Source organism: Austrofundulus limnaeus, unplaced genomic scaffold, assembly GCF_001266775.1.
Source record: "Austrofundulus limnaeus strain Quisiro unplaced genomic scaffold, Austrofundulus_limnaeus-1.0 Scaffold9, whole genome shotgun sequence".
Classification (NCBI taxonomy): domain Eukaryota; kingdom Metazoa; phylum Chordata; class Actinopteri; order Cyprinodontiformes; family Rivulidae; genus Austrofundulus; species Austrofundulus limnaeus.
This window is the reverse complement of record NW_013952411.1, coordinates 500241-512516: the sequence shown is the minus strand read 5'-3', so window position 1 is coordinate 512516 and position 12276 is coordinate 500241. Positions and strand designations below refer to the sequence as shown.

Below are 12276 nucleotides of genomic sequence, written 5' to 3'. Positions count from 1 at the left end.
GCCTCGTGCTGGTCCTTTTCGTGGAGCGAGAAGCCGCACCCCTGGGGACAGGGGCGAACTGAAGACTTCTGCTTCCTGAGTGGTTTCGTGCTCATCCCGAACCACAAAATCACTCCGTCGAAATAAAAGAAAAAAGGCGTCTCAAATTTAGCGCTCTGCGGGCAGACACAGTTACCGGTAGGCAGCTGCGACTAACACCAACTAAAGCCGTTAAGCTAAATTCCAGATCCTTCGAAACAAACAAAGCTAATTAGCAGCAGCTAATTAGCTAAGTTGAGAGAGGTGTTCTAGCGAGGTGAAGAGCAGTAGAACTGAGGAGTGACGGTGATGCGACAGTATTTATATGTGCAGGCGGAGCCTGACATCTGTCGTCATCACGTCATCTGCCTAAAGGCGTGATTAGATGTGGCTTCAGTCAGGACACGCAGGAGCGTGGGTTCCCATACATGATGTTGTACCGAGTGAATTGACTGAAAGGGAACAGAGCATACAGGCCACGTTAAGCTGAACTGTAATTCACATTACAAAATACAGAGTTATTGCTAGTTATGAGAGCGCAAATACGCCATTCACATTAAAAATGTCATGTTTATCAAATGTCCTCACAAACTTGACTTTGGCTATTTAGACCAAAACAACTACACTAAGCTACTCAGCTGTGTAACAGAAAATCTACATCAAGACAATGATGACAGATATGATTAAAAAAAAGAAATCTCATACAGTAAGAAAGCATTATTTTGTTCACCAGGCAATCTACAAACAGCCTTTAGTAACATCAGGAATGGATTCAACTAAGGCTGCATAATATCAGGAAACCCTGCTATGTGTGATACCAGCTCTTAATATTTCAATGATGATATGACTTGTGATAAATGAACTAATACTTGAGTGGGCAGTCAGTGTTTCTTGTTCAGAACAAAAATAAAAAAACAAAACAAAAAAATAACATCTGTAGTGTTAGAAGCGAAACAACAAACTGAATTTCATTTTTGATAATGCTTTCAAATTGGACAGACAGATAAACTCAGTGGTGAAATCGAGTTTTTTTTCTCAAGACTTATTGCTAAGGTGAAGCCATATCTCCCAATCAAAGACCTTGAAAAAGTGATTCATGCTCTTATTACATCTGCTGATACTTGTGTTGGATTATTGTAATTCTTTGTATGTTGGTTTAGATAAATCTTCTCTGCATCGATTACAAGTTGTCCAGAACGCAGCAGCTCGCCTTTTAACAGGAACCAAAAAATATGAACACGTATCACCGGTTTTGGCTTCTCTCCACTGGCTTCCTTTTCATTTTAGGATACATTTAAGATTTTATTGCTTACTTTTAAAGCTTTAAAAGGTCTGGCCCCATCCTACCTGTGTGATCTCATTAACATCCAACTTCAGTCAGAGCACTTCGGTCCAACCAGTTTCTCGTTCCCTAGATCTAGACTAAAGTTTAGAGGTGATCAGGCCTTTGCAGTTTCTGCCCAAAACCTTTGGAATGGTTTACCTCTTAACATTGAGACTTTTAAGCTAACCCATCGGGCTAGAATGGACTTTGGAGCTGCCTGTGTGTAATGTTTGCTAATGAAAAAGTCGAGGCGGCTGTTGTAGAGTGGTTAGGGGAGTCGACCTGGAACCGGAAGGTCRCYRGTTYGATTCCCGTCCAGTCGACTCAGTCGTTGTGTCCTTGGGCAAGACACCTTACCCGCCTTGCCTACTGATGGTGGTCAGAGGGTCCGGTGGCGCCTGTGTATGGCAGCCTCGCCTCTGTCAGTGCGCCCCAGGGCAKCTGTGGCTACAATTGTAGTTTGCCATCATCAGTGTGTGAATGTGTGTGTGCATTGGTGAATGTCTGCAGTGTAAAGCGCTTTGAGTGTCCCTGATGGATAGAAAGGCGCTATATAAGTACAGTCCATTTACCATTTAAATCTCTGCTTAAAACTCATTTTTACTCCCTGGCCTTTCATTCTGGTAGAGTTTGAGATTATTTTAGAGCTAATGTTTTTAATGTTCTTTTTCTCTATTTTAAATTGGTCTTATCGTTTACATTTGTGTTGCTTTGTTGTTTTATTCATTTGGCTGAATTGCGAAGCACTTTGGTCAACTTTTGTTGTTTTTATGTGCTATATAAATAAATTGACATTGAATTGAACTGCAATACAGTTTCTTAATGACTTTAAAACATCACCACCATAATACATTAACTGATGCTCTGAAATAATACTGAAAAATGCTGCATATTATTTTAACAAATAACATCTGAAAATATGGTAAAGAATTTTAAGTAAAAGTTAAAAACCTAAATCCAACTACCAATTCTCTCATTGCAGCTTAAAAATAATTTCCACTGACAAAGTGATTATGATTTGATGTGGTATCTCAGGTCTGTCTTTTTTAAATCAGACTGATAGTTTATGCAGTTTTCTGCTATATGAATATTGCATAGGCTATTATCACGACGACAATAAATTAATGATATATTGTGCAGCCATAGATTCAACCAAGTAAGACCTTATCTAGTATCTGTCTGAGTAGTCCCGTGTTAAAGTTTACAGGCCACCTTAGATCTTAGTGTTGTGCAGCAAGTTCAGACACCAGAAATAAAGTTACTACCGGAGCAGCTGAAAAGTACTTTCTTCCATGCATTAGAAAAACAACCTGTTAGTTACACCTTTCAAGCATTAGCAGGGTGTGCAAACAGAGAACCCATTTAGGTACTTAACCCAGGAAAACTTAGGAAATTGGTGGTAAAACAACACAAGACTTGTTAAATATTGACTTGCAATTATTTTTCTGAAAAGCACTTAAAAAGAAAAAAGGCTTTATTGTGAGTCATGTCATYAAATCTCTTCTGCTCAACTCTACAACCTACTACAAAATAGCTAAACTTTAAGCACCAGTTGTGTTTGGATTAAATTAATTTGTTTATACAAAATAAAATTAAAAGATTTAACACTTTCTGTATCAAAYGGAAACTTAAAAATGTCAAATGATCAAAATCAAATACACTTTGTAATACAAGAGGCAGAACAATAAAGTCAACGAGGTGTGAAAGAGACCTGGCACTACACAAGGAGAAATGCATGTAATTAGTACTTATCTGACTTTAAATGTAATCTCTGACTGCATTAAGTTGTCTAAAATTTAACTAAAAGATAAAAAAGCACTGTAAATTAAAATTAAAATCTGAATTCAAGCTCCCCCAGGAGATAAAATAGAGTAAATCTGTGGATTTAGACGCATTTGTCTGCTAACCTTTTGTCCCAGTTTATCACATCAAATTGTAATCATTATCTCTGTGTGACTGCAGACGCCCAAATCACAAAATCTGCTTAAATTTCTTCTGTCAAATGAAAACAATCCTTTGCTAACATCTTTTCCTGATAAGACCCAAGAATTGCATTAGCAATTACAACCCTTGTGTAAATAGGACAAGTGCTGCAAATAATTATTAACCATTCCTCATCTTCCTCCTCCTAAAAACCAACAAAATAAGCTTGTTTCATCTGTACGCAACATCTCTGTAACTTCCTGTACAAACCTACAATATAACCACAAAAATAATACTTGAATTAGCTGTRCATTGCATGGAAAACTTTAACCAAATGTCTTTATTTATCAGCTTGTTCAGACTAATAGCATGTGCTTCTAAATCATACATTCAGGGTCATTAATGATGCTCTTAAAATACACTACAATATTAACAAGCAGCAGCTGTTTGAGGCATTCACTGAAAGTTTCAGAGGTCAATTCTGGTGTTTTTTTAAGCCTTCTTGAGCTGACTCAGTCACACTGTCATAACTTGCATTTCAACCAGAATTGAAAGCTGATGCCAGCTTCACACAGCACAATTTGGTGTTTCCCAAGAATTTCCTTATGGTTTCAAACATGAAGGCCTCGGTGCATAAATGTTATCTATTTTCAAGCCCCTGCACAAGCAAGAGGTTGAACCCTTACAGCTCAGGCTGTGGATGTCATTTTAACTCCATGCTGCTGAACACAGTGACCACCTGTTTATAGCAGACAGAGTTAAACCATTATCTGGCATAACTGGGTGTACGACTGGGTTCGTTCACTGGCAGCCTGAAAAACAGGCTTCCGTTTATAATTGTTTAAAGTGACATACTGGTGAAGGCGGCCATCCTTTCTGTAAATCAGTGTATGTTGTGCACTCATAACAAGGAAGCAGGCAGCAGTTTTCCCAAATATAAAATCCACATGTGCAATATTTGGAGAGCAGCTGCTGTCAGGTTATAACATAGCATGATAATTCGGCGTGTTGCACAGAATTACCAGCTGCACAAACAGTTTAGCAAACTTAGAAAATGTCAAACTGGGCTTCCAACTATCTAGTATTTAAAACAAAAATGATASCCTACAAATATGCTTCATACAGCATGCATACTTTCACGTTACAAGCCGATCTGAGGTACATCTGTACGGATAGGTGGTAAAATATTTCCACATCATACTGTGTGTAAACACTCCAACCAAAGACACAAAAGGTTCGCTAACGATGCGGTGCACACCTTTACATCGAGTGTCGCGACATAACAGAAACCACTTCCAGAAACTGATTGCTTCTTTTGTATTTAGATTCGCTCTTTTACGAATCTCGTTTTCTTTTCTAAGTGTTTGACTTTCCTAGCGTGCTTCTCGAGTGTTACAAAAAGGATGCACCGACTGCACAGTCCCTTGTTCTTTCGCAAAGACTCATCGCCATGATGTTATTATCTGTGTAAAGGTTACTGCACCGGCCTGAGCACTAAGAGACGGTCCTGCCTCGGTGCTACCACCAGCTAACCGATCGGGCTAGAATGGACTTTGGAGCTGCCTGTGTGTAGTGTTCGCTAACGAGAAGCTTTTTTTTTTTTTTTTTGCGCTACTAAGATTTTTGTTCGGCCGCTTGCGGTCGTTTCGCTTCGTTTTGCGCAAAATGACACMGGCGAGCACATAGAAAAGACATGTAGGTTTTTAAGATGTTTCACGATACCTTCCTAGGCCTCTCAGCTCTGCCGTGGTATGCTGCTGAAAACAGTCCGTGTTGGGGACGTGGAGAGCTGGGACCAAAGATGGCGTCCCCTCCAAAGTTCCACTACTTTGGATTCTCATCAAGCTACTTTTTATCTGTTCGACGCTGCGGCGCGCGCGCTCACGCACGCTGGGAAATTAACCGACCGGCGTACCTTATTTCTTTCATTTACACAGGTACTCCGGCTGCCAGTGAGTGAAAATGGGGAATTATTTCGGTTTTTCAGGGCACGAACCTCCTCAGACCTCAGTAGCACAGCGTCCGGGGGCACCTCTCTCTCTCTCTCTCCCCGTCTTCGAAACGTCACGCAGCGCGTGTGCAAAATTCTTCTTATCGCGAGGATGATTCAGGCTTTCTGAACGTGCGCGACGACGTGAAAAATCATGATTGATAACTTTATGCATAAATCAACCCAAAACATGAACTGAAGCAACTTTGAATATCGACAAAAGCAACATCACAAGGGCACCATAAAGGAGAAAACAGTCTAATAATCAAAGTTTTATTACTATTTAGGGCACTTTCATATAGTTGCTCATTATAATAAAATACTCACAAATTCTGCTTTGGAGTCTTAAGCATTGATTAAAATGACAAGCAAAGTTTGACAAAAAATATCAATGATCTATATTAACTTTTTTCCTCAAACAACATTTACAACAAAMAATACATTTCAATATAACAAATACACCACAGTTATTAAAAATGTTTTATTTATTGCCTAAAACTCATTTTGTTGCAGTACACATTTTATAAAACATTTCAAGAACAAATAAAAACTTGTTCAGTTACTGAGGGGTGTTGGTGTTATGAAGAAGAATGTGGCTTTCTATATTTGCTCTGCATCCAAACTCGATGCATCACAACTTTCTTTCCTCGGTTCACTTGTAGCCGTCTGTCCACCAGGTTCTGAACTTCCTCCAGTCCGGCTTTGGTGAACAAATCATGAACCTCTTCTGTAAAAAAAACCATGCAGTTAAACTTTTATTTTTCTCATTGTAGATTTAGCTTTCAAAACTAAATACAAACAAAAAGTGATGATATTGAAATTATATTCTTGCCTCTGTGTGTTTGTTTGTCAGTCTGTCCTGATGCATCTCAGTAATCCAGGTAAAAAATCAAAAAGAAAAAAATTGTATAGGTCTTCTGGACGGGTTCTTCTCTAATGAAACGTTTCGTCTCTCCTCCAAGAGACTTCTTCAGTCTGAGAGTTTCAGGCAAAATTCAGGCTTTTAAGCCCGCCTCCATGTGACTGATACTCACATCACATGGCTATCGTTCACACCTAATTAATACSTATTGTTAACAGGGGGTGGAGTGATACTGGCAATGGCCGCGCTGTAGGAGGGGGACAACTGAAAACGGAGGCCTCCACCTCTGTTTAATGAGCCACACAGACCAATATTTGCGTTTTGACTCCCACCACCCACTGGAACACAAGTTAGGAGTGATCAGGACTCTGTACCACAGAGCAGACAGTGTCCCTACAAACCCAGGAGCCAGGGAGAAAGAGAAATCACACACACGACAGGCCCTGGAGCAGTGTGGTTATCCTGACTGGGCTTTCCTGAAAGCAGACAGGAAACACAGACAGGATTCCATGCAACCTTCAGGTGAAAATGAAGACCCCAAACCCAGACCCAAACCAGTGCTTATTCCGTATGTTGCGGGTGTTTGGGAGAAACTGAGACGTTTATTTTCTAAACATGATGTCCCAGTGGCTTTCAAACCCCAAAACACATTACGGCAAAGGCTGGTTCACCCCAAAGATCCGGTGCCCCGGCACAAACAGAGCTATGTTGTATATGCTGTTAAGTGCCAGGAGGACTGCGACCAGTTATACATCGGGGAAACAAAGCAGCCACTGTTCAAAAGAATGTCCCAACACAGACGAGCTACATCTAATGGCCAGAACTCTGCAGTTTTCACTCATTTACAGGCCAGCGGTCACTCTTTCAGAGATGAGGATGTTCTCATTCTTGATAGAGAGGAACGTTGGTTTGAGAGAGGAGTAAAAGAAGCCATTTTTGTGAAGAAAGACCGTCCATCATTAAACAGAGGTGGAGGCCTCCGTTTTCAGTTGTCCCCCTCCCACAGCGCGGCTATTGCCAGTATCACTCCACCCCCTGTTAACAATAAGTGTTAATTAGGTGTCAACGATAGCCATGTGATGTGAGTATCAGTCACATGGAGGCAGTGCTTAAAAGCCTGAATTTTGCCTGAAACTCTCAGACTGAAGAAGTCTCTTGGAGGAGAGACGAAACGTTTCATTAGAGAAGAACCCGTCCAGAAGACCTATACAATTTTTTTTTCTTTTTGTTTGTCAGTCTATTAGTAAAATATCTCACAAACTACTTTACACTAGTCACCAAAACATAACGTAAGTGGTATGCTTTTGTTGGGTTTGCAAACACTAAACATATTGAGATTAGTACCTTTTGTGAAAAAATAAACGCAGGTTCCATGTCCACGTGTGTAGAAATTGTCTGATAAGCACCGTCCTGGTTGCAAAAAYGGAAGAAAAAAAACCCTCAATAACCAGTTACATTAAACTTTAAATTGATAGCCATACAAACAATATTAGACATATTAACATTGTAACATTAAATATGTTACAGTACACAACAAATTAGTCTCACCCTCCTTAATCCTGAGTTGAGAGAAGTCGTATCTTCCATAATCCCGGAAGAGGAACACCCCTCCTGGTTTCAAGTAGGTAGATAGTCGGTTCACAACTCCTTGCATTCTGCAAATCAAATGAAAATGAACATTAATTATCCTGTATTGTTATGTTGAATGTTTACAAATAAAAAAACGTATACAAGCAGGAAGCATTGACTGAACAGAATACTAAAATATGTGCAYGCTTCAACACATCAAACCATTACAGAGCTAATATAAAGCACTTAGCTGATTTTATATTCTCTGTATAAAGTTTGGAGAAATGAAGGTGGGGTGTGGAGGGGGTCTGCGAGTAAGAACATCAGGCTCCTGCTTGTTTTCACCCACCGTTCTGGATGGATGGAGGAGAGCACAAAGACTGYCAAGATGACATCCAGGCTCTGTGGAGGAAAGGGAAAAGAGGCCTCCTCCTCACAAATGTCACGGACAAAGGYGTGACACATTGAGTCGTTGAAATCTGGATGCTCCTAAAAGAGGAAAATAAATTAGGCCACTTCCTCTGAAGTGTCCCTGTCACACAAAGTTACCAGGAAACTTATATTTGCCTTGCATGCAGATCTGAGTGACTTTTTTCTGCTTTTCTTGTAATTAAAAATAATAAATAAATAAATCCTCATTCTGAAATTACATTAAAAGACTCTTATTTACTTTGTGACCATTCTTTTAACTAATGTCTCGCAGGCCAAGTCTTAATGGTTTAAATTTGTCACATATAATGCAAGATCTAATACAAAATAAAACCCTTTGCTGCAAACATTTCAGGTTTTACACTGAATAAAAACAACAAAATCTTGCAACTCTGCAACAACTATTAAAGWTTTTATTTGAACTCTAAAAATCACCTCACTTCTAAGTGCCATCCATCCACTGGTTTGTGAAATGTTTTGCTGACAGAGTTCACTCCAAAAAGTTAATAAATATTAAACAACCTTGAAGAATCTGTTAGTGCTCAGAATATGTGTTGAGGATTTATCTCGGGTACTACCAGACAAAATTTGGGTCAATATCTGTGAAACTGACTGACTTATAGAGTTTTTATTTATTTTAAGGATAGTCAGATGGGACAGTCAACTTGAATCAGGATGCCTCCAAATTAAAGGAAAAAAAAATTGTATAGGTCCTCTGGACGGGTTCTTCTTTAATGAAACTTTTCGTCTCTCTTCCAAGAGACTTCTTCAGTCTGAGAGTTTCAGGCAAAATTCAGGCTTTTGAGTCCTGCCTCCATGTGACTGATACTCACATCACATGGCTATCGCTCACAGGTGACTGATACTCACATCACATGGCCATCGTTCACACCTAATTAATACCTATTGTTAACAGGGGGTGGAGTGATACTGCCAATGGCAGCGCTGTAGGAGGGGGACAGCTGAAAACGGAGGCCCCCACCTCTGTTTAATGACGGACGGTCTTTCTTTACAAAAATGGCTTCTTTTACTCCTCTCTCAAACTATCGTTCCTCCCTATCAAGAATGAGAACATCCTCATCTCTGAAAGAGTGACCGCTGTCCTGTAAATGAGTGAAAACTGGGAGGAACGTTGGTTTGAGAGAGGAGTAAAAGAAGCCATTTTTGTAAAGAAAGACCGTCCGTCATTAAACAGAGGTGGGGGCCTCCGTTTACAGCTGTCCCCCTCCTACAGCGCTGCCATTGGCAGTATCACTCCACCCCATGTTAACAATAGGTATTAATTAGGTGTGAACGATAGCCATGTGATGTGAGTATGAGTCACCTGTGAGCGATAGCCATGTGATGTGAGTATCAGTCACCTGGAGGCAGGACTCAAACGCCTGAATTTTGCCTGAAACTCTCAGACTGAAGAAGTCTCTTGGAAGAGAGACRAAACGTTTCATTAAAGAAGAACCCGTCCAGAGGACCTATACAATTTTTTTTTCCTTTGATTTTTTACCTGGATTACTGAGATGCATCAGGACATGCCTCCAAATGTTTATCAGTTGTAAAAGTACTGCTAATGATTAATTTCTACAAGTTTAATTAAAATCCATTCAGTGGGTCATGAGATATTTTGCTAACAGACAAAAACATACAAACATGCATGACTTTTAACTACTTTTTAAATATTTAAAATACATACCTTAACTAGCTGAATGGCCGAAGGAGAAAAGTCACAACAGTATAAAAATGAGTTTGTTTCTCTGTAAAATAGAAGATTTTTTTTAATTCTTAAATCATAAACTAACAACAAACACTGCAGCTCTGAAGAACTCTGAGCCCCTTTGTTCATTATTATTATTAAAACCAATACATTTTAATGCAGCGCTAATGATAAAAGTTGTAGTATTTTTTTACAGTGTGCTAGTTTCAAACAAATTCCGTATAATCTATAAAATAATACTCACTTGATGGTTTTAACAATAGGAAATACACTGTTTCCAACTCCACATCCAACCTGCAGAGAAAATGCTAAATTTAGTTGGTGTAGTTAAATGGCAGTATTGATTACTTTGCATATGTAAAAAAAAACAATGAATAAATGTAATTTCTTTTGAACCTCCAAGATCCTGAAAGATGCATGTTGTCCTGGGAAAGAAGAGGTTTGTGTAACGGCTTCATTATGCTCCTGCGCTGCWTCCTGAACATAAACCGTGTCTGTTTTTCTGTGGTGGTGAATGGGATCATTGTGTTGAGGGGCTCCCRTCTCCATGTCCATCATGGATCTACTTCCAATTGAGATTCCTGCCTGGTGATCGCTGTGGCTTGCGTTTGAACTCCTTTCCTTCGCACATGATGAAGGAAACAGTTCTGGRAACTCCGTAAACAGCCACCTGCGATCTTTGAAGAACTTATCCTGGTGCTGCTCGTAAAACTTGTCCCAATACTTGCAGGCATCTGTGTCAAATTTACCTAAATGACAAAAAAATCAGGAAAATAAATATTTTCACACAATCCCAGCCTGATGTAATAAAAAATGAAAGTAGTGTGTGTGAGAGAATGGAGTCATGCCTTGTTCTGCTAAAGGGAGTCTTATCCTGGAATTTTCTCCTACTTTCTGACGTGCGTTCTCAGTGTCCTGCTCTGTCCACTGTACATGATCCCTAACAGACAAAACATTACTTTAACAACAATTAACAGGTAATGCATACTTTCAGCTAGAACATTCGTAATTTGTCCTGTATCCTSATTTATTAGACATTTATAAATGAATCTAAAATAAAAAGCAAACATGAAAAGCATTTACATCTTTTGTTACATTGGCATTATATTACAAACCACATGTTGTGATTAAAGATGTCATCTGGATTGGTAAGAATCCTGGAGCCCAGTGGAGCCAYAGGTCTTCCACCGGAGCTCTTAAATCTGATAGATAGTTTAAAGAAGGTAGAAGCCAGTTTGGCTGCAGAGAAGCTCCACCTTTCATGCATTTATTCTGTAAGAAAAGCAGTAAGAGTTCATTTTTACATAAAACAACATCAGTAAGGGAAATAAAAAGCTAACGAAGGCCTAATAAACCAAATAAAACAACCATTAGGAACACTTTTTCATTGTAAAAACAGTCAAGCATAAAAAATATATACAACAAAAGGAAGAGAATAAAGTATAAAGGACAAATTAAATTACGCTACATTTTTGTAACGACATGTTTTTATTAAACCTTAATTTCTCCAGCCAAAACATAAAAATAAATTATTTACAATGTTAGCTTATTTTATTGTTGCAGTTCAATGATGTGAATTTTTTTAACGCACCATGGACAGTAAATCAGCAAAAATTTATAAAATTTTGAAATAATTGCTGTAAATGAGTGCAAATTTAGAAGRACAAATACGAGGCTTTCAACAAGATTTTAAGTTGAAAAAAATAAATATATAGTCATTATGTTTTAATACAAAAGGTTTTTCTCAGTGTTAAAATGCATCCCATCTTTTTACTAAAGCAGTGTTTCCCAAAGTTGGGGTCGGGACCCAAAGTAGGGTCCCGAAACCTCAAGGTGGGGTCCTGAAAAGATTTTCTGAATTAGTTACATTTTTGCCTTAGTTGTTACAAATGAGTGAGGTTAGTATATTTAAAATAGATTACTGTAGTATAAAAATATTGTTACTATGCCCATGTTTTGTTGACCTGATACAAATGTTTATCATCCAAAAATAGCTGGGGGCACAGGTCTCTGCTACTGTTATTTTGTGGGTCAAAAGCTGAAAAGTTTGGGAACCACTGCACTTTGGTTCCCAAAGTTGGGCTTGGGACCCAAAGTAGGGTCCCGAAACCTCAAGGTGGGGTCCTGAAAAGATTTTCTGAATTAGTTACTGTACATTTTTGCCTTAGTTGTTACAAATGAGTGAGGTTAGTATATTTAAAATGTATAAATGTAGTATAAAAATATTGTTACTATGCCCATATTTTGTTGACCTGATACAAATGTTTATCATCCAAAAATTAGCTGGGGGCACAGGTCTCTGCTACTGTTATTTTGTGGGTCAAAAGCTGAAAAGTTTGGGAACCACTGCACTTTGATTCCCAAAGTTGGGCTTGGGACTAGGGATGTCCCGATACCACTTTTTCACTTCCGATACGATACCGATATTACAACTTTGAGAAATGTCCGATACC

General features: G+C 38.9%; 2 protein-coding genes across 4 annotated transcripts in view; both read right to left on the bottom strand.

The window, feature by feature from the left end:
* Positions 1-5341, bottom strand: part of tlk1a (tousled-like kinase 1a) — an 18670-nt gene extending 13329 nt beyond the window's left edge. Inside the window, exon 1 of one of the 2 annotated variants that reach the window (XM_014001297.1) lies at positions 5262-5341. The gene's annotated coding sequence lies outside the window, so the exon portion shown is untranslated. Of the gene's footprint in view, positions 1-4987 lie in introns of both variants that reach the window. The other variant, XM_014001303.1, reaches the window with a different exon arrangement.
* Positions 5342-5722: 381 nt separating this feature from the next.
* The window catches only part of mettl8 (methyltransferase 8, methylcytidine), a 7232-nt gene continuing 678 nt past the window's right edge, over positions 5723-12276 (bottom strand). Inside the window, exons 2-10 of one of the 2 annotated variants that reach the window (XM_014001323.1) lie at positions 10939-11095; positions 10672-10763; positions 10220-10572; positions 10068-10117; positions 9803-9863; positions 8036-8175; positions 7666-7772; positions 7462-7527; positions 5723-5982 (exon numbers count right to left, since the gene is read on the bottom strand). In XM_014001323.1, the coding sequence (XP_013856777.1) occupies positions 5834-5982; positions 7462-7527; positions 7666-7772; positions 8036-8175; positions 9803-9863; positions 10068-10117; positions 10220-10572; positions 10672-10763; positions 10939-11090 (1170 nt within the window). In that variant the 5' untranslated portion in view covers positions 11091-11095 and the 3' untranslated portion in view covers positions 5723-5833. Of the gene's footprint in view, positions 5983-7461; positions 7528-7665; positions 7773-8035; positions 8176-9802; positions 9864-10067; positions 10118-10219; positions 10573-10671; positions 10764-10938; positions 11346-12276 lie in introns of those variants that run through there. The other variant, XM_014001329.1, reaches the window with a different exon arrangement.